This window comes from Dendronephthya gigantea, unplaced genomic scaffold (assembly GCF_004324835.1).
Source record: "Dendronephthya gigantea isolate DGI-Jeju-01 unplaced genomic scaffold, DenGig_1.0 000009F, whole genome shotgun sequence".
NCBI lineage: Eukaryota > Metazoa > Cnidaria > Anthozoa > Malacalcyonacea > Nephtheidae > Dendronephthya > Dendronephthya gigantea.
This window is the reverse complement of record NW_021163019.1, coordinates 2,709,658-2,732,070: the sequence shown is the minus strand read 5'-3', so window position 1 is coordinate 2,732,070 and position 22,413 is coordinate 2,709,658. Positions and strand designations below refer to the sequence as shown.

The window sequence follows — 22,413 nt, the reverse complement described above, 5'->3', positions numbered from 1 at the left end:
TATGTTTATAATGATATTTGCGTTTCGTTACAGTTGCTAGGGAATAGCTCATGTTACAAATTAATAATTCATAGCGAATTACAATCATAATGCATTTACATCAGGTTCTATTGTTTTTTGTAAAAACGACTGAATATTATCTGAATGTTTCGTTTTTTAAACTTATTGTTCACGGTATCATACTATATTTGCGGAAAACAGCTATTATTTAACGAGTATTTCTAATTTTGTGCACAATAGCATATTCTTTTAACAATACAATCCAATGACGGTGCTCAAATGCATGACAATATGTAGTCACTAAAATGACACGACGTGATTTTCTTTCGACTGAATATCCTCGGTTTCGCATGGGAAAAAACTATAAAACTAACCCTAAAACCAACCCTAACCTAGAGTTCTATTATATTTTTAATATTCCCAATTAATATTGCCGGTGAAACCGAGGTTACAGTAAGAAACACACGTCATTTTGGAGGTTGGAAACAACAGGAAAACTGACAATGTTCAACTATGATGTAATGTGTACGCTTTTCTTCGTAAGAACGTTGCGAAAAATCCTTAGAAACAAAAGAAGTTTACCTTCTAGGTAGTTCTAGTATTTCCAACAATTCGTATAACCAAACAAATTACTTAATTCATAACATCATAATATAACGAGCTATGATGTTACGACATTTTCCGTGTTTATTTCCAAGACTCAGAACCCTAGCTAGCTAGATAGTCTTTCTAAACATATGTGTATATATATATTTATGATGCGTTTCTTGAAACTAAAACTAAGAAGCTAAAAAAGGACAGGCTGCGCCTATCTACAGATATACTTTGAGACATATATAATCACAGTTAAAAACAGAAACACCTTTTTTTCTTTAACATGGTCCTTTCCTCGCTGAACTGATGCTTGGCAAAGTTGAGGAAGACCTAAAAAAACAGGAAACGTTTTGAACAACACGTACGTTGACCGGATGTAAAGACGTTGACTGGATGTAAATACGTTGACCTGGCGTTTTTCATCATTCTGGACTCAGTCTTTTGACGTCACGTACCTGTTCCAGGGTAGTTTGACTCACACTGTAGTCGACAATGCCCAGACGTTGTTTGGACTTTTCCAAAGCTCCAAAAACATAAGACCATTGCATGTTCTGGCTCGCGATGCGGTAAGTAAGCATACCCTTCAAAAATATGTTATAAAAACTAAGAACGAGTGTTGAAGGAATGAATGGCCAACATTTTCTTTTTGCCACAATATTATTTTTGAAGATCAAGGATCTGTTGGTCAAGAGAGATGTTATGCTGGTGTACTAGCAAACTTCACTGTTTCCTTACCTGACGGGATTCCTCAAGCACTGCGCCAGGGAATGTTTGTTGCACAAACAATTTCGCTTGTTCAACATAACCGTCGAGTGTTGACATGTTTGTGCCAGTTTGAGCAGATGGGTTGCCATATACTATGAGCATAGAAAGAGACAGAGAAATGAGTACTAAGTAAACAACACAAACCTTTGAACCATTATCACACAACAGTTGTTATACTGCATGCCTATCATTATTAATATCAATATTCTAGGATATGAAACGAACAAAAACACGTGTATTGATTGAATTCTACGCACCATAGCCTGGAGCTTGACCTAGATTTGGATCGAAATATTCTTGCTCGGTGCTGAGTACAGCCACTGGACTTGGTGGTCCCGATGACACAACGTTCATATCAGGTGGAGCGACCTTTAACATGAGGGTGTAACCAGAACCAAACCTACACGCGAAAATAATTAAACATCAACTCAGGATTTTTGAATGCATCTCTGAATGAATTGTTATGTAACTTTTCCAGTGTTTCCAAGCGATTTCAAACCACCTGGATAATGTTTTATAAAAAACAACAATGAATGATGCTCCTTACTTGCTCTTAAGATGTTGAGTTCCACCAAGACATTTGAACTTCCCGTTGACCATAATGGCTAACTGTGTACACAACGCCTCACATTCCTCCATACTAAATAACAGCACAGAATAGATCTTCAGCACTCGTGTATCTGCGAACCCTCAATGTACACTCGTGTATCTGCGTACCCTCAATGCACACTCGTGTGTATCTGCGTATCCTCTATTTACACTCATGTATCTGTGTACCTTCTAAACTCTCTATGTACCCTCATGTATTTGTGTATCCTCTATGGACTCTACGTGTCCGAAGATTAGCGATACCTGTGAGATGTAAGAACAATTGATCTTCCAGCACGAATCACAGACATCAAGTAATTCCAAAGGAAGCGCCTTGCACCAGGGTCCATTCCTGTCGTAGGCTCGTCCTGAGAAGGACAATAAAAAACAGTTTGGTAATTAGAATCTTCCGGTATGAAATTGCCCATTGTTTTCTTGCCAATCTGGTTGAAAATTGTTGTAGGAAGTGTTTACTTACAAGGAAGACGATTGGTGGATTCCCAACGAGAGCGATGGCTGTACTGAGTTTTCTCTTATTTCCACCACTAGACAGTAAAGAGAGTGATAGATCACCATTTCGGGTTTTTGATATAGCAGCAATCCACCTTGTAAAATCGAAGGTTTAAAACGAGTTGTGATATCATACCTGTACGTTCCACACATTTTATCCGCCCAGTGGCCGAGGTTCAAGCTCTCAATCGTGTGTTCAACAAGCTCTTCCATTTTATCGTACGGTACACCTCTGAGATGTGCATACAATTCAAGCATCTCGCGACCAGTGAGATTCCCAATCAGTGCATCGAACTAAACAAAGACATGAAATACAACTATTGCAGTTCCTTGGTAAGTACAGCGAGCTCTAGGTATATCTTCCAGACTTTTTTCAAGCATTTCAGCATTCCCTTCTATCCAGAAGCATTGGTGTAATCTATCTTCATAACACACCATCTTTTTACAATAATCCAACTCGTTTTAACCGTCTTACAAATAAATGCTAACTAAATCTTACTAAACACTAAATTCTGCCCATCCGTTCATTCACGTAGTTATTTCATTCTCTCGTTTCTCACTGACTAAATTACACAGTATGTATAAATTTGTTTGTAAACTCTGAATCTTACCTGTGGACAGTAGCCAATACGCTGTTGAACCTGAAGTCGAGAGCAAAGGTTGGTGAGTGGATTGTCCGTGTTGCAATTGATTGCTCAAGCTCAAGAATAGAGTCTGCTTTAGGAGGAATGTGTTCCTAGCGTGAAACACTAGAAAGATAAAGTTTTCCGCCATAACTTACCTTTCGCAACTGAGTCTGGATATTATAACCATCAAGATAAGCTGTGCCTGCTGAGATTGGAAACTCTCCGGTCAACATTCCAAACGTTGTTGTTTTTCCCGCGCCTGAAATGAAATGAACACAGAGTAGAGATGTGAGGATATTATATGTGCTGGTCGGCTATAGAGCTCCCTCCAGTGGCGAGTGACAAAAGCCAATTTTGCAACTTTAGTCCACACTATCACGCCAAAACGTATGAAAAAAACGAGGATAATTTACCATTGATCCCGAGCAATCCAAAACAGTTCCCTTTGGTCACTCCAAGACTCAAATTATCCACGGCTGTACGTGTTGCTCCCGGGTATACCTAAATATCATTTGAAAACCCGAACGTCAGAGCCCTGTGTGCGAACACAGTAATCTACGTGATGCCTGGGTGGAATCTCATGCGACAAAGGGCAAAGTCAGGGCAAAGGACAGTTTACCTTTGTAAGGTTTTTCAAAACAATAGCTTCGTCTCCCAAGGAATCGAAATTAAAATTATCGACACGTTCCTTTTCTGCCATGACATCCGAATCCTAAACACAACTCCAGTGAACTCTACAGGAGCGATGACTCAGGGCGGAAGGAAGGGGCTAGGTTAGAAGCTAGTAAAGCCAGTGTCTAAATATCTACCTATCTATCGATCTAGAATGATAGATGTTAAGGGTTGAGAAAATCTCCTATATCTACTTATATATCTAGAATGATACATGTTACGTGTTGAGAAAAATGTCTAGAAAATGACTAAACAATACCTCTGGAGTACTGTCGCTAGTTGTGTTGGGAAGACGGTCCTGTTTTCGGGCGCTCAGAAAGAAGTTCACCTATGAACGGTATAAAATTAGGTAGAATTAGGCCAATGGTTGGTCGACAACCAAATGCGAGTTCTATACTGAGGGTCAGACAAAATACAGCTGTAGGAACCAATGCCTTTGTCAAAGATCTTCTCGCTCGAAATCGTTAGGAATAACTGCAAGTTTTCGCCTGCAGGTTTCATGGTTTGACTGACCTGTAATAATAGACAGAGGATGAAGTAAAATATTGCTTCAAGAGCAAGGTAAAGACATTGCTTGCCGGCGCCATAAGACTCCCAGTTTAAAGAGTGGTCGGCGTATTTGATTCCGAGGAGTTCGCAATACTTGACAGTACTGCAAGACAGAAAAAACATTATGAGGAATATTAACGATGACAGGACAATGTTCCGTGTCACAAAGCATAATTTATCTTAGAGGCAGAGGTTTTCATACAGGGGCTGGTGGTAGTTCGAAAGACGATTAGCTTTAAACTATTTACATCGAAATATTTAAGCTCAATTGTTCATTAAATAGATAATTTTGTTTTCCATTTTAAACTTATCCACCGTTTACTAACTTATCCACAACCGACCCAAGTATGATACCTAACTCTTACAGTACACAAGCTAGAAGGAGTGATTTGGCTTCCTTCCCACCATCGCAATTCTTACAAAGAGGTTAGTAGGAAAAAAATAATAAAAAACATTCATAAATGGCTAGCCTACCCTGGGGAAGCGGTGCACCTTTTTCTGAAACCATAATTCCTGTTCATGTCAATAAAACTACTCGAGAATCTAGATAAACACAAAGTACACCATCATTGCAAAATCTTCAGTATTTACAAACTTGAACAATTGTATTCCAAACAAAGGAACCGTCGGAAAACTGGACTGTTTCATCGTTTATCCTGATGCAATCATGTTCTGATATATAATGAAGACGATAGTCATGAAGGAAGTGCCGATGAGTAAGAGATAGCTACGATTTATTCACAAGCGAAATTTAAGACGAAGGAGGACAATTTCAACTGAGATTATCAGCTTTATTCGTTCACGTTTTTTCCTAAAGTTATTATTTAATCCTGCATGATTTTCACCAAATCAAACTGCAAATATATTAAGACTAACAGGGGACTAAAAGCTTGTTTGCAGTCTTTCGCATGAAATGGTTTGTGTTGTCTTCGTCACTTGACATTGTCGTCCTGTCGTCCACAATATAAAATTTCGCTCAAGACGTACTTTCACTTCAAAAATACATTTTCCATTGTATACTTACGCATATGTCGGGACGAGAAGGGATATATAGTGAATAATATTGGCCAAATCTTCGTCTTCTCCAAAAAGTGTGAAGACGGTGATAAGAAGTCCCTACGTGTGTTAAGAGGAAATTGTAAGGTCCAATTTTAGGTTCGAATAGTATGTACTAGATTGGTACTAGGTGAGACTGGTATACACTAGACAAAACTGGTATATGTACCAGGTTAGACTGGTATACACTAGGCAAAACTGGTATATGTACCAGGTTAGACTGGAATACACAAGGCAAAACTGGTATATGTACCAGGTTAGACTGGAATACACAAGGCAAAACTGGTATATGTACTAGGTTAGACTGGTATATATATATATATGTACTATGTAAGATTCGTATATGTAATAGGTTTGACTGGTATATGTACTACCAAGATAATACTGCTATGTACTAGGTTAGACTGGACGCATGAGGCAGACCTGTATTTTAAAGTTGCTAAAATTTTAATTGCTTCTTAGGTCCCATAGAGAAACGCCCCCAAATGATCATGGAAATAAAGGATCTTACCAGACTAAGGAAAGCCAAGACGAGAACAGTTATGGAGTAACCAACCAAAGGAGTTTTGAAAATATACGATAAACAATACACAAACGGAATTGCGGCAAGTCCTTGAAGGATCTGCAAGAAAAAGTCAATTCTGAGTCGTGGACAGTCGTAAGTAATTAATTAAGAAAATCGAATATCCTGGAACCAATACACACGCAAAACTTGGTGTTTTACTCACAACAACAACATCAAGCAGCATAATATATCAGTTAAACTGGTGAACTCAACTCTTTACATGAAACATGAAACTAATGTCGAACATCACTGGTGCTATAATAGCAGATACACTATCCAGTTTTAGCATTCAGATCAGTGCGTATCATGTATATAATTGTCACGCATGTCTGTTGAGGCCTTACCAACAAAAAGTAAATAGAGCCAAGGGTTTCGCTGTCGGAGTACGCATCAATTTGAAAGATCAGGAACAGAATGATCACACAGGTTGCTGGGATCATGTAGTTAATGAAATCCCACAGGTATGTCGCTGACCAGAAACTGATCGTATCCACTCCACTGATGAACTGGATGTGTTTAGCCTAAAATATTCACGACACGTAAGAGTGCTGATAGCGCTGTAAATGGAAGCGTTGAGAGAATGGAAGCATTGGATGGAAGCACCGATTTATTTTAGGACTTTATTCACGACAAGATTACCTTAGATTCACGTTCCAGGATAAGGAATGTGATAAAACTTGCAACCAAAAAGGACATCCCAAAATTGATGAAAATTGCAAGCAAGAGGGATGAGAAATCGCTGTTAACGTTCTCAGCCTAAAATATCAAATAGAAATTGAAATATTTGAGACAGTTTTCAAAAATTTCGGACAGAAAATAATGAACAGTTGATACACGCTCGTTGTTTAAAGAGGCAGTTGTTTAACTATAGTTTTGCTAATCAGAATTAATCATTTTTCTCAGTTAACTACGATTCAGCTAAGCGAAATGTGGTTAAGAGTTTCATAAAACATAACACAAGGATGGTAATTCGCATTTGGCTGAATGAAGTTCAATTCATACCTTTCCTTCCGTGCTGTAGGGTAGAGGATGGTTGTAAGCTGAGATTTTATACGATTCATTGAACAGACTTCTTAAGATCAAGTTACTCATAACATTAACACTGTCTGCAACCGTATGAAGGCCCTGGAAAGATAAATGAGAATTACAATAACTCTACTGGACTGTTTTCAGTACAGATTAGCGAAGCTTGCATGAGAAATATATGTGAAAAATACACCACGAGGAACAACTAAATGGTTGCAATCTGATTAATTCCCTGAATTAACTCCCGGAATACGGGCAATCTTTAGGGCGATAATTCTTTGACAACAACAATTAAAGAATGATTAAAGAGTAATCTCAGACGACTAGTTAACAACCCAACTAGGTTAAGTCTCGAAATTGTTAGTTTATCAAATCAATCTACTGGTTAATTTAAGCCTTTATATTATAATTACCTCATTACTATACCAGGTTCTATAAAATGATTCGTTTGTTGCAGTATCTTTTTCAACCATGAAACCAGCAATGGTGTTAAAGAAATATTCTTTTGGGTCGCTATTTTCCAAAACATACTGCTCAAAGAATGTGGACCAAGCCTCGGTCTTTGTGTCTCTCAGCGGAATAGGACAAACTTTTGTGCTTGTTGGATTACTATAAAATATCAATGAAAAAACGGATTCAATCATCTGGGTTCAGATGAGGCGAGCGAATGTGAATGCTTTACGATGCAGGTTGTATAGTGACCGATTATTTTATGGAAGCTGGATGGCGATATCCACTAGGTAGGTGTCTTTAAGGTTCCCTGAATTCCCTGTAGAATTGGTACAGTTTCTCTTGTTTCATCAAAATTCACATTTTGTGTCACACAATATAGCTACACAAGATGAGGTCATTAAAGCAGATTTTATAGAGGATTTTATACTCTCCTGTGGTATATTTACTAATTTTCCTGAGCAATACGCGCGAGAACATCAAAATGCTTACTTTAGGCATTTATCCACACATTCCGTGTAACCTTTCGGTGTACATTCACGGGTTTTGGGCTCCAGCTAGAGGAAGTAAACAATTTTAGATTCACTACAGTGGGATAAGGTAGGACAGAACAGGGTAAGGTGGATCAGAGAACATAAGGTAGGAGGATAGTACGGGGTAAGTTTGGTCCTAACCATAAATATACATAGTCATCCCACGAAAAATACAGGACACTTTTTTGGGTTCGCGTGATGTAATAATTTTTTTTTCAAACACAACCTCAACTTACATTCTGCCGGCATTTCTCATTGATAATTTGGTAAGGCATTTTACAACAGTTCTCCGGAGTTGTGTCCAATGTTTTTCCATCAACCAGTATCTTGTCACCGCTGTTGTTAGACTTGAGATAGATCATCGCCTTCTCAATGTTACTGGGCACGTTTTTCTGCGTTTTTCCAAGATAGTCTTTAACTCCCTGAAAGAGAAATCATATCCGTTAAGGTCTGTTCACACGATCCGATTTTGTTGGATCCAATTTACCTCTGACGTATGGAATGAAGTCAGTTATTGATAAAGCAGTACTGCGTTGGTTTAAGTTGACTAGCTGCTGCCCACATACATTACAAGACAACAGACTATAAAACATCCATCAGAGGTGAATTGGATCACACAAAATTGGAACGTGTGAACAGACAGACATTTGTTTCCAGAAATCAGGAAACAATTCCACGACTGCTTCCTAGAAATGTTCTCAGAAAGTAGAAAAAGCTGAAACATCGTTTCTTGCCCCACAGCTTCGCACAAGGGTAAGGGTTGTTCAAAAATTTAGATAATTTCTTTCGGTGTTTTGAGGGCAGCAATTTTCGCTCTTCATCCAAGACAAAACCCACCTCAAATAATTTGTTTCCCGAGGGGAAACTTGCATACAACGATTTGGTATTTTTGTTATCGACGCTCAAATTCCTGAAGCCCAACAATCTGGAGGGTTCGTCATCAATAGGTTGCACGGTTTTCGCAAGAATAAGAGCAATGACTGTCATGATTAACGGCAGAGCGAGCTGGGTCAACACCGCTCCCTTGTTTCGCTTGGAATGTAAGAATCTCTTCATGAACATCGCCTTGAATTGATGAAGCTTCAGCGGAATGCCAGTCAAGAGTTCTAGGACAGAGATGGCAATATTTGTCTGTTTCAGTCGATCAAGACAAGCTCTTTTCTTTTAGAAGTTATTTGAGTGCGCGTGAAAAACGCATGAAAAACGCGTGACTGTCAGCATAGGGTTAGTGTTCTACAAGTCACGAGGCACTTCTTTATATGTCTTTCTCCATCAAATATTGTACGGAATTCCAAACAACCCCTCATATTGCATAGCTCGTGACCTCGTGTTGAAGCAGACAAGAGAACGAAGATTGCTCACCTGAGTGGTCCAGTTGTAATGTTGGATCAGCGAGAACGTCAACGCTGTGCGTATCCTCCTCTGCTTCCTTTCCCTCAACCCTGAATGGAAGCAAGCTTTTCAGACATAGATTTATCATTTAACCACTGTTCACAATACCACAGTAACGATTATCATATCGCTTGCCATTTATCGTTTCTGGTAAGTCTGTTTACTTACACTTCATCTACAGTCTGTTCAAATCCTTCACCAACTTTGATAAACACATCCTCTAATGTTGTTACTGACACACCAAAACTGCTAATGCCCAGCTTCTCCTTGCTTTCTGCGAAATAATAAATGAAAAGCTTTGTTCAGAAACCATAATAATACCATACAATATTATCTCAACATCATTACAATCACGATCACTTTCATCAAAACTGTATCACCATCATATCAACCATCACCATAACCAGCTTCATTAACCACGATCAAACATTACATGGTCACTCTTTTAAAAACCATGTCATCTTGACCATCGATATTACCAGCAACACAATCACCATCGTTCACCTCCACCATTACCACCATCACCACACCACATGTCATTACTTACTTTCCAACTCTGTAAACAAAGTTTCAAAGCCAGACGAACTCTGACTTGGCAAAATAAACGCGAGCTCAGCACCAACATCACTGACTAACTTCGCATCCTGCACGTGATTGTATACCAACGAAGATGTCGCCACAACATTGCAGTCAGCGGCTTTCACTAGAGTTAAACGGTACCCAACACCGTACCTGGGAAAACAAGAAAACAAAGTTAATCTCTGAATCGACCGTAGTCAACTTCCATCATAAAAGATCTACCTGCTCTTCAAAAACAAGGAGCTTCCACAACATCTCAGCTGGCCGTCAGCCATGATAGCGATTCTTTCCCCAAGAAAATCTGCTTCGTCCCTGTGAGAAAAAATAACGAGTTTAATATCTAAAGCTCTGTTCACACGATCCAATATTGTTGGATCCAATTCACTTCTGACGTATGAAATATAGTCGGTTATTGATAAAGCAGTACTGCATTGGCCTCAGTGGATTTGCTGCTCGTATACATTACAAGACAACAGACTATAAAACATGCATCAAAAGTGAATTGGATCCAGCAAAATTGGATCGTGTGAACAAGAATACAGTCTTAAATCGTAGTTCAATATTCATCTTGAAGTAGCAGTTTTCTTTACGCGGGCAAAATGGTTCGATGCTAGAAGCGAACTTACATGAAATGAGTGGTCAGGATGATGGTTTTTCCTGCTTTGTACTTCAGCAAGAGATCCCATGTGGCTCTGCGGGCGTACGGATCCATTCCGGAAGTGGGTTCGTCAAGGAATACAATCTCAGAGCCACCAATGAGAGCAATAGCACAGCTAAACAGAAACACATATCAGTTAACTTACAGTTCTATTGAAGTCAGTGACCTTCTATGAAAACTTGGCGAACTTCCAAGAGATCTAATGTGGACAGGTTTGCATAAAGATGAACAAAATATAAAACAACAACAGGAGTTTTGAGACTGTCAAATAAGAGTTTTCCTTCAGACCATGTCTCGATTAAAACAATAATGTCAGCAGTTTATATCCCACCTCAGTTTTCGCTTCATACCCCCGGATAGTAATCTACTCTGCCAGTTCGCTTTGTCTGCGAGTTGAATATCATTTATCATTGAATTGATCTCATGTTCTGCTTCTGGTCCAAATTTACCCTACGTTCAGTATCAGACAAGATTAAGACTAGATTAAATTCGGGTTGATGGGGCAGTGCTAGAAGTGGCAGTAGTAATCCAACATCGATTCTTATAATTACAATCACCAGTGTCCTGCTGTTTACCTTCAAATTAACAAAGAATTTCAAATGTTCTCTCACAGTGAGTTTATCAAAGAGCACGTTATGCTGTGGGCAAAGCCCCAGACTATCTCGAATTCGATCCATTTCAGTCAAAATACTATAGCCATTGATGTAAGCAGTTCCAGAGGTAGGCGAGAAAAGACCGGTTAGAATTGACATCGTTGTTGTTTTGCCTACAGTTGATAAACAAACGGTTACTTGGTTTCGTTGAACACGAGGCAGCTACTTGCAGAAGTGGACAAGGAGAGGCGTTGATTATTGAAAAGTAAATAAATATTGGGGAGGTCTCTGGAGGAAACATATATCTCGACTCAGACTGTCAATGAAAGATGCATTTTCGTAACATGAAACGCCTGGCCTGATTTTAAGAAGTGGGCTAAATTTGATGAGCATTGTGAAGTCATCGAGAGATGAGAAGGACAAACACATCGGGTAAGCAAATGGATGCAAACCTGCTCCATTGTGCCCAAGGAGTGATGTAATTTGCCCTTTAAACATGTTGAACGACAACTGGTCCACTGCAACTTTCTTCCCGACGGAACTCTGTAAAATTCCAAGCAAATAAAAACATTTTCTACAAGCGAATACTTGTCAAAACTTGCTCGTCTGCAGACGAGCTCTATATTCATATCGTTTCTTGAATTCACCCCAGAGTAGCCTATGTTCACCCCAGCTTGAATGCTAGGGAAACCAAGGCCGAGAAAATTCGCTCAAATATCCCAGTTTACAAAAGAAAACGTTTTGTTGACATACCTTGAAAACTTTCCTCAAATTACAAATGGAAACACCGACTTCCAGGTCCGTGGGCTCCTCTTCATAGTCCGGGTTTTTGAGATGAAGGTTCGACATAACCTGAATGAAAATGATTTGGTCGTGAAGGTGCATATCTCAGTCGAGTGCTTGCAACAGCACGAATGCGAGACTTACGGTTGCTTCTTGACTATTATCAACTTTGCCTGAAGCTGTTCCAAACCAGTAGGACCTCGTAACGAAGAACCAGGGTGGGTTAGAAATGCCATAGTCTCCGGGAAACACAGCCTCAACATACCTTGACAATGAAAAATCGATTCCACGTTCACGTTTAGGAATATCTTATGATGATAAAGACTTAATATTTCCTACAAAGGGGGTTGTTTACATGAGTCCGGTTACAGGAGGTTCACCCGAGATTCAACGAAGCGTAAGATGATTTTGAGGTATTGAAATAAGTCTTTATGAAATCAAACCAGCACATGTTATTGTTATGATAGTTAGGATGACTACACCAAAGCCAGAATCATGTTTTATATTTGTTTCAACACCTTAAAGTCATATTACGCTTCGTTAAATCTCGACTAAACGGGAACATGTAAACAGCCCTAAAGGTGCCCAAAAGCAGTGTTCTTTTGGACATCAAACGTCTAAAATCTACGAAAGAGAAAACTACCCAAGGGAAAACTATAGCAATAGAACGTAGCCAAGAGGAAACTATAGTGCAAGAATTATCACAAAATCCATACTCACCATGCGATAAAGCCGTAAATAACTATCTGAACGACGAACATCAGCATGACTTGGGCAAGACTAAAGTCGTCATCGGCCGAAGGAGAGTCGGCGATGTTGCTCCACTGAACGCCAACGCCTCGTTCTTCGTACACGGAGAAACTCTTAGCACCAATACCAAGACAGCTGTTTACCAACAGACATATGGCAGCCTTTGCTCCTCTACAAGAGCAGATATGTGGCTGAGGTGCAAATTTAGAGAAAGAACTCAATTTACGGAAGCGAAGACGAAGCTCAGCTAGAATTGATTAAATCGTTGATGGCTTAACTCGATCTTCGCAGGAATAGTTGCTGTATTATAAGATCAGTGCGAAAAATTGGTTCCCTCCATTGAATGGTTCCCTCTAACAAAGATTACTTACGAATCCAGTCCATCATAAGTCTGATCGTTGGCCACAGATAAAAATGGCACGTACGTTATGAACCACAATGCACCAGAAAACAGCATGGACAAGATAGCGTTTGAAAAGAACACACTATAAAAAGTGATAAAACTTTGACTAAATTTCTACCTAAATCTCCAAAAATATACACACCAAATTTGCAAAAAGAAAATAAGTAATAATTCTTCCCAATGAAAACTGAGAGTTGATCAAAATCTCTCCTGCAACTTGTCTCTCCGGCTCGGGAGAAATAACGTTTGGGAACTCTGGTCTAACTATGTAGATGTAAGATTTCATTAACAAAGTCTTTAGAAGCTTACCTTAAACAAAAGCAGAACGCTATACCAGCAGTAGCATACAACAAGAAAAAAACAAGGACAACAGAAGCATCAGAATTTTCTAATATTTTCGCCCCCTGAAATAAAGACGGCCTTGTCATTTCGAACGGTTCAAGATTAGCAAACAGATACCTTAAAAGCCTGTTTACATGGAGGGAGTTATCCCGGCCATGCAGGCGAGGTGGAAACTGCGATAAAAGACTAAGCTAGGTTAAGCTTTTAATGTGATGCAGTTTTTACCTCGCCTAGCCGGGATGACTCGCTGCATGTAAACAGGCCTTAAAATTTACGTTCATCGCAAACCGGTAACCGGAAACGACAAACTTTAAAACAAATTTAAAAGTAAACCGGTGTGAATGCTTTCAACAGCTTATTTCATGCATCGCCATGAAAATTGTTTCATGGTCAAGATTTTGGTCCGACATCGAGATAGCTCATCATTTTTAAATGAACAATACGAATTCTAGTTTGCGGTGAGCGGTTAGTTTTAAACGTCATCGAGACATTAACGAACGGAGCACAGATATTCGTCAAAGACTCACTTACCGAGAGTACGCCGGTCACCAAAGCCACTGAAATGAACAAAAAGAGAAATGATTTTGTAAACCACGCAAGCCAATGTATCCAGTTGGATAAACCCATCATTTTCATAGACTCTTTCAAGCGACATTGTTTTTCGTACACCAGTTCCTGTATAAGTAAGCAATTATAATTTTAAAAAGACATTTCATGAGCACTTTTGATGACCCGAGCAAGAACATTTGTCATTTGTTACGCGCTCAAAGACAAAAATGCATGGTGTCCTTTTTTAGAAGAGGTATAAAATTTGCCTGTGGCAGGAGAGAGGTTTCAACTGAATACGAACATTTTTTATGATCTGCTAACGTTATCTTAGCATTTCTAATACTTGGCATTTACCTTCACAATCATCATGGCAGTGTAGATAAAGGCAAGCGTCAGTAGCAATGGAAGTGTTGTTGCGACAGATGAATTAAAGTAATCTCTGCGGTAGGTTGGATACGGAAATTGCTGTTTGTGAAAAGATGAAAATGTTAGTTAAACCGTGCAAGCCAACAAGGTTTTTAAAAAGAATTTTTGCAACTGCCAAATTAAGATAATCATATCCAGGGAATCTTGAAATCACCAGGTCCAGGGTAAGTGTTAAGAATACCTTAAGTTCGAACAGGTGAGGATGGCTTGATTTGGAGTGAATCTGGGCGATTGATGCATCCAATGCATATTGAAGGAAGAGAAAACGACTGCTGTACAAACTGTTGGAAACAAAGGAGCAAATTGATTACACATACTACAGATTGAGTGACCAACAACAGATTGAGTGACCAACAACAGATTGAGTGACCAACAACAGATTGAGTGACCAACAATAGATTGAGTGACCAACAACAGATTGAGTTTGGTAACTTTGGTAACATGTACAGCATGACTGACCAACAACAAACTGACCTAATAATTTGTTGTTATCAAACCTTTTTTCACTCTCCCGAGGTTCTCGAGCTTGAAAGAAGGGATAAGACCTTGCAGTGAGCCAACGTTGAGCAGGAAGTCGGATGGCATATTTTATATCTTTTGGTAATTCTTTGGCATTCTTCTCCATTTCCAAAAAGGAAACAGCTAGAAAGGAAAAGAACTCATGCAAAACCAGTCTCTACCAGCCTAAACTACAGAGTAAAATGAGCTGGCATGAGACATTTGAAGTGTTGAGGTTGGGAAGATCTTGGTTAATTACAAGATAACGAGGTTTACAAGAGACACTGCATACAATATAATCAGCCTTTCTCACTATGATGTTACTGCGGTACTTTCAATTGATGATGTTTCAATTGATGAATTTATTGCTGTACCAGCCAGGCAATAAGTAACCCCTTACCTCCATAATACTTTGCTTCTAACTCAGAAACAGAAGCTATCATATCATTTTCAGATGTCCATGTGCGGTTTTCAAGTTTAATGCCCATAATCTTTCCCACATTACGCATAAGATCATCAGCTACAATTCACAAAAAAGTTCAAATGACTGATAGCAAATGATGAACCAATAATAAACACTGGGAGCTGGAAACTGACCAAAATTCATTGGTCATCACTGACATATGAACCGTACATACTTGCATTATTAGAAGGATGGTAAGCAATGAAAGCTTTTGAGGCATTTAACTTTTTTAAGTCCTTTTGTCCTGCAAGTTCAGCATTAGCCTTGTAGAGAACATCCGACTGGAATCTTTTATCCAAATATGTGTTCTTCTCTTTCAGTACTGAGCTGTCAAAATTTGCTGCAAATGATAAAAAAATTTTATACAATGACCATGAAAATAATGATATACTTAGGTGCAAGTTCTGTCAAATCAAATCAACATGACACCAAAGAAAGAGCTTATTTTAAACATCTTCACAACATTGCCTTTTCGTTAACCCATTAACTGCCCAGTCTTGTGTGCACACCTGGCTAGCAAGTCTTTATTCATCCTGCACAACAATGTGCTTATAGTTTAGCCAGGGTTTTGTGATATTTTTTATTAATTAGGCAATAGACTTGTTGCCTTTTGTATATTTTACATAGATTTGATTGAGTTTGAAAATGGCAGAAAAAGAAACCTTGGTTAAATTCAGCATGCTTTCATGTGTGGGACAATATGGTCAGTGAGTAGGTATGCGCAAGAGACTATAACAGACCCAAATAACAGTGTAACTGTTCTTTAATAGATCTTGCAGCTTTAATAGATCTCACATAAATCAAAAACTTACCAAAACATTCGTCTTCCGGCTTTAAAATAAGCCTGTGGACAAAAAAGATGGAAAACAATTGAGAAAGGATTTCCAGTGTTGGCAGTTTCTATGGTGGGTATGCTTGAACTTAATTAACTTTGTATCCCTCATTTGTCATACACATATCTAAAGACATTTCCTACACATCAGATATAACTGAGTATGTACACATTACAAGCAAAAACAACAGCTATAAGACAAAACAAGTGTCATATTCTGTTAGGCTTTTTAAAAAAGGTATATATGTGGTTTGCATAACCAAACCTACTCAGATGGAATAGTTATTTTTAGTTGTGATTTATTAAAGTAGGGCTACATTGCCTCAGTATATATATTCTAGACTTTCCAGTGGTTGCCTTCCGTTCATCTGGGAATGCATGGACCAGGATGTCTTGATATGTTTTACCCAACAGGAAACAATAGGTCTCAAGAAAATGAGTCACTTCAACTCAATCCACTGAACAAACTGCGATGCAAGATTGCAATATATCTAGTATTTCTACCGATACAACAGTATCCTTATCTGCTTGAGAGCATTCGGCCTTGGCAAACATTGCTTTGAACCCTAATCCTACCGTTTCTGTTTTTTTAAAAAAAGGTCAATCAGGACATTATTTAATAGGTATATAAAGCGGTATATAAACCCCACAAGCGGTAAATAATATTTTGCTAACATGGCATGGGAAAGGTGCGATTTGTACAGCGAAAAACAAAGGAAAGCCGGCGACACTTGAAGGCAGTTTCGTTTAGCACGAATTGTTTGCATTGTCGAAATGCCATCTGCAGAAGAAGCGATTTCTGTCATACCGGCTTCGTCCTCAATTTGAGGTCGCGACCGCTAAAAGTTTTATTTATCTATCGTTTTTTACTCGATATTCAGCCAGTAAAAAACAAAACATACCTCAACAGGATCAAAATTGCAACAAAAACGACGGGGAGTACTATTTCGAAAATAGTCCCTATCGGGCGACGGAACTATGGAGAAGAAACATATGTACACGCTATAGTATAAGGAATAAGCAATACCTCGTACAGATAGTTTAAATAATAAAACTATGATATTTTTAAAACGTATGTTTAAAGCGATCGAACATTAGGGATAGACGAAAGGATAGACGCAGAATTTTCACTCAAAAATATTGTAATGAACGATTGAACTGACACAGTAAATGATAATTAAAACTGATACGATTTAACAACTAAAAAGCAACAATTGCGAGCAACTTTAATGCATTCTGTCGAGAAATGCACAATATTTACACGCCTGAACGAGTTCCGTTGTTCAAAAGTACAAAATATGTTACGTACTGTATATGGTATGGATACATTACGAAAATATACTAAATATACGAAATATACTTTGCCTGAACTCTAAGAAAGAAAGTGGAAGAAAAAATTTATGATTTGTTACCTGCAGAAGAAAATTCTTCCATAAAAGCAAACGAAACTGCCGAAAACGATACATTTTCTGCGGCTAGCGGGGCCAAAGCGTTGCTGAAGGTGGGAACGTTTGCCTTCTGGCTTCTGTAAGTTCCGTGAGATAATTAACAGATTAACAGCGTTCAGCCAGTTGCGTAACTTCGGGAAAAATTCCAATGCAAATATATTTGAAGTTCCTTAGTTTTCCTAAATCTCCCCCAGACACAAGCACCGTAATTGACTAATTGTTTTCCATTTTTTGATCATTATTTAATGCCTTTCGACATTTTGATGACATTAAAGCTTAAATAACCATTGCAAGTTCGCTAAAAAACATGAAGGCTTTCTCAGCATACACAAACAGTTAGTGTAGAATATTTTACAATTAGGTGGTCGATTCGCGCGCTCGGTTGAACAAATTTGAGTATTCTTGCTTTTACAATACACTTATACACATGAATTCATCAATTTATCAATACACATGAATTCATATGACTACAACTGTTTAAAAGTCTTCCATAATGGAATCTTATTGTAGCAATTAACATATCATAAATTATTAGAGGAATTCAAAAATGCCAGTTTTTAAGGAAATCATTAAATGAAGGGTAATAAATTACGATGATGAGTGATGACATTATTGACATATGTATTCATATTTCTATGTGAAAACTGAGAAGTGAGAACGGTGAATCAGCAGATGCAGCCACTTGTACAGTCAAGCAGGCGTATCAAGGCATATATTGATCAAGTTCCCTAGCTCTCTTTTAAATATAAGACAATTATGTCTACGTGAGAATACAAGGATTTAAGGTATATCGTGTTCGAAACGGCTCAGTTTGAATTAAAAAACCAGGCCAGACTTTTTTCAGGCAGTTTGAATTTGACATATCGTCCATAAGTTTCTCTTTCAACACATGTGTTGAAAGAGAAACTTATGGACGATATGTCAAATTCAAACTGCCTGAAATTTAATATCGAACTCTTTCCTTGCTTCGACAAACAAAATTGCTGAGAAAGGGCAGACTTTAATCACGGACAAGAAAATGACGCAGAAAACGTCAAAATATCCATTCGGCCATTCCCTATTTTCCACCAAATCTAACTATATCTTTGATAGCATTGGGAACACGTTCTACGAAAGCACGAATTTATTGGAATGTCCTAAATAAAACTGCTTTTAGATTTGAAAGAAAAGTACTTTTAGATTTGAAACAGATATTTCATTACCACAAAGATGACTTCATGAGTCAATGTACTGAAAAACGCATTGAAACAACGAGAGTTGAGAACTAGTAATAAAAGCGAAAATTGAATACACAGTTGCACTGTCACTTAGTTTAATTCGTGCCTAGTGATAAGACCCAGCTACCTGCCAAAACAGACAGCGTAACCAAGCAATGAGTGGGCGATAAAAAAAATCGCGGATACTTCGGGCTCTGTATCAAATGTCAACAAACACGCCTTGTTCACATTTTTAACTGCCACATTCTGTCATAAAATATTACAAAGTGTCAGAATATCTAATACCATTTAGGTTTGCTATACTGTGCTTGTGTTCGTTGAGAACGGATGCGGGAGAATAAAAAAACAAAACAAAAAAAACGAGTTTAAGATTTTTTTCTTTCCTTCTCATAAACGGAATCGGATGCGACGAGGTTCAGCTAATACGCACTTTAGGTTTCCTGCTGTAGTTTATTCGTATAACGTTCTGCTCACGACAAACGCATGGTGTCTAAACCCATCCTTGTTTGGGAATGAGCCAATGAGAACGTGTCTAAACCCTGACCATAGTTAATCCAACAGGTCAACAATGTGCTTTATTTTGCTTCCTATGACCCGTATGATCGATTAAATAGAAAAGACTTCGTAATTAAAAATGCTGTCAAAAATATTGTACAATCATAAAAAACGTATATTTTTCACTCCATTTACAAGTGTTTTAAGTGTTGCTTCGCCGCGGGATCGTGTGTTAATTTGAATTTAAAAAAGTAAAAAACATACTAGGCCAGCCTCAATACTGACAATAGCATCGATGCTAACGGGATCTTTCTGCGCATGGCACCCTGTACCCGAAGCCATAAAGATTGCACTCGCTTTGCTTTGAAACATAATTAAATAGAATTCAAATAAACATCCTTAATTTAGAATGCTTTTAATTTTAGTAAAATGAGATCATTGGAATATTCATATTACGGAGAGTGTGATATTGCATGCGTATATGTCAGCTGTGGGATCCGTACGTGAATCCTTATTAATAAACCTGTTTTAAGTTTTCGGGGTTTTTTTCTTCTTTGTGACGTGTTCGAGGCAGATGCACGAATCTCTTCAGTTCCGCAAAAAATAGAATGGTTTTTGACATATTCAAGTAGACAGAAAAAATATTAAATTTACGTTCATTTAATTTTATTTAAGACGAAAGAAGTACAATTACCTAATCCATTACAAGCGAGATTAGTTTATTTAAAACGTATTGAGATTGTGACCGTTTCATCGATAGTGGTTAAAGTTGCTCACGACTGACTGCGATCTGTCGAGAACTAATGTGCTAAAAGCTAGCCACAAGGTCTATGTCGGGCAATATTATTTTTAAGTACCTTGTCTTAATATTTACAACGTCTTGTCGTCCAGTCGTGTTCATAAAGAATTATTGTTGACAATGGGATGAAATCGTCATGGTGATTTTTATTAAAGTAGACTGGCAAAAAACGGATTGTTATCATAACATCCTACCAAATGTCAATTGTATTTAACCCTTCATTGCACATCTTGAACGGCTTTCTCTGTAGAAGCGAAATTAATAAGATCTCCGCCGTCGTACGGTTCAACATCGAAACTATATTGTCAAATGTCAATATCGATTGCCGCGGTCCTTTTGTGAACAATTTTTTAATAGGTTTGTCGCGACGTCTTTTAAAAACCAACTTTGGGGTGCTGTATGGAATATTGATTCGCCAAAGTTGATATAAAATTAATAAATTATGCTTTCTGACAAACACGCATGTACAAAAGTCAATAGTAGAATTTTTTATTGCGTAAACATGACTCGATGAGAAAATGTTCACAAACTATCTACCCGAAGGAATAGCAAATATTTAACTAGAGACATCAACATCTGCATAGTTCATTTAAAAAAATCGTCTCTTTTCATATCGTTATTCGCCTACAATTCAATGATGTTCACACACTCATTATGACGTAATAAACAATGACGTCATATTGCTTCGACACCACCGCTGGTCATTCGCTTCCTAGTCATCATCACATAAAGGTAAATCTTCCGTAGCATAAATAGTTTTGGCGCGATATGTCTTTTTAAAAACATCCGAAAACCAATTTCTAGATTTGCCTTCCGATATGGGTTCAGATTTGTCGTCATCGACCGCAGACAAAAACAATCCAAGATTGTGCACAGCGGGCTCGGATGTCTCTGGCTCGATCTTGAGCTTGGTTGACTTTTTACCATTATCGCTTTGAGCAGATGTGGGAAGTGGACATTGCGGGTTATCTCTGGGCATTGGGATATCCTTAGGATAACTTAGGATACTCTCTTGAAAATCTTCGTCCAACCAGTTTGAAGAAACATGAAATTTTGTGGTATTAGTTGCTATCCGAGATTCGTCTGGGTCTAAAATAATAGCATTGGCATCGCCATTGGTTTAATTTTGCCAAACAAAATTGTTTTTTTCTGACGAATTCCACCTGCAGTAACAATTGCGCGAGCATGCTTGCAATACTAAATGGATGTAAAATTGAAAAAAGCTAACGTATGGAGAGTACCATACTAAAAGTTAACTAAAGGTACCGACCTTTCGACTTGGAGCTGTTTGGAGTGCTAGCTATTGAGGGGTTTAAACTTGCTGACTTAGGCTTTGGAGGAGCAGGCGTCTTTCTGCCGCCGTGAAAACCCTTCAGGTTATTTTTCCCTTTGTTTCTTTTCACTGCATCCTTGCTTATACGTGTTGACATCACGGGCGAGGGTCCAAGACCCAGATTGAATGTTTCATGACTTAAAATTTTGGTTATTTTCTGTTTTGCATTTTTCTTCAGTGATTTCACCCTCCCAGACGATGGCAAAGTGTTGTTTTGATGTTCTTCGTGGCTTTCATCGATGGCATTGCGCAATTTCATCGTTTGTCTGGCGTCGGTATATTTGGAACGCATCGATAGATGTCGTTTGTTATCAAAAGTCATGAAACTTGGTAACAGGTTGTTTTGAAAGATGATAGAATCGAGCCATTCTTGCATCTCTCTGTCCGGTTCTAAATTGCTTGTATAATCCTGCAGATTGTCGTCCGTTCTTCCCTCTCTGTCATTTGACTGTTTCGTCACGGCTGCTTCTGGAGTAATAGCACGTTTGATAGTTGTCAAAATCTGAACGACTTTAATTCATTGGTAATGTTACCGATGCAAAAACCAACACTTACTTGATGAAGAGCCAGATTTCTTTGCCAGCCCAAGTTCGCCTTCATCTTTTTTTCTATGTCTGCGATACAATGCCAGATCTTTATTACCAAGTCCTAAAGCTAACACAGTCGAATTCGTCGGCAGTATTCGATTACTGGGCCTTGATCCGGTAAAAGAACACATATTTCCCATAACGGAGAAAATATTCTAAGAAAATGTGATCTATGAACTTTGCTGACTTCATCTTGAAGTACACGCCAACTTCAATTATGACGTCATAAGTGGACGCTAAGTGGATTAATTATAAGCATATTTAACGGGCTCTTAAATGGAAATAACATGATTATTTTCTAAAACATCCGAACTCTTTAAATTGTGTATAAT

At 38.3% G+C, this 22,413-nt stretch overlaps 2 protein-coding genes across 2 annotated transcripts; both read right to left on the bottom strand.

Moving 5' to 3' along the window:
* Positions 1–25: 25 nt before the first annotated feature.
* On the bottom strand, positions 26–17,753 carry LOC114517530 (ATP-binding cassette sub-family A member 3-like). The gene is made up of 46 exons (XM_028537297.1): positions 17,615–17,753; positions 17,105–17,178; positions 16,183–16,214; positions 15,546–15,710; positions 15,308–15,427; positions 14,907–15,051; positions 14,591–14,690; positions 14,338–14,448; positions 13,966–14,109; positions 13,402–13,496; positions 13,061–13,174; positions 12,660–12,860; positions 12,084–12,204; positions 11,910–12,008; positions 11,609–11,699; positions 11,139–11,329; positions 10,895–11,013; positions 10,532–10,678; positions 10,128–10,217; positions 9,874–10,058; positions 9,495–9,600; positions 9,297–9,376; positions 8,772–9,040; positions 8,171–8,356; positions 7,894–7,958; positions 7,365–7,560; positions 6,928–7,050; positions 6,565–6,681; positions 6,270–6,446; positions 5,872–5,982; positions 5,329–5,420; positions 4,779–4,847; positions 4,269–4,407; positions 4,015–4,083; positions 3,703–3,795; positions 3,497–3,584; positions 3,239–3,342; positions 3,069–3,098; positions 2,594–2,751; positions 2,426–2,492; positions 2,212–2,315; positions 1,907–1,999; positions 1,617–1,759; positions 1,330–1,451; positions 1,050–1,175; positions 26–924 (listed from the first exon to the last, which is right to left on the bottom strand). Exons 1-46 carry the CDS (start codon positions 17,666–17,668, stop codon positions 847–849), a joined length of 5,403 nt encoding a protein of 1,800 aa, XP_028393098.1. The 5' UTR covers positions 17,669–17,753; the 3' UTR covers positions 26–846.
* Positions 17,754–21,417: 3,664 nt separating this feature from the next.
* Positions 21,418–22,331, bottom strand: LOC114517651. The gene is made up of 2 exons (XM_028537436.1): positions 22,050–22,331; positions 21,418–21,962 (listed from the first exon to the last, which is right to left on the bottom strand). The coding sequence occupies exons 1-2, from the start codon at positions 22,219–22,221 to the stop codon at positions 21,418–21,420; spliced, it is 717 nt and encodes a 238-aa protein (XP_028393237.1). The 5' UTR covers positions 22,222–22,331.
* Between the last annotated feature and the right edge of the window lie 82 nt (positions 22,332–22,413).

Bases quoted from the DNA above. Each gene is read 5' to 3' on its own strand.
- LOC114517530 (XM_028537297.1), bottom strand. From the start codon at position 17,668: ATGTATCGTTTTCGGCAGTTTCGTTTGCTTTTATGGAAGAATTTTCTT. The intron at 15,428-15,545 runs GTATGTACGGTT...TGTGAATTGTAG, and splicing joins CCATCCTTCTAATAATGCAA to CTGATGATCTTATGCGTAAT. The intron at 6,682-6,927 runs GTATGAATTGAA...TTGATATTTTAG, and splicing joins CCTACAGCACGGAAGGAAAG to GCTGAGAACGTTAACAGCGA.
- LOC114517651 (XM_028537436.1), bottom strand. From the start codon at position 22,221: ATGGGAAATATGTGTTCTTTTACCGGATCAAGGCCCAGTAATCGAATA. The intron at 21,963-22,049 runs GTAAGTGTTGGT...CTATTACTCCAG, and splicing joins GAAATCTGGCTCTTCATCAA to AAGCAGCCGTGACGAAACAG.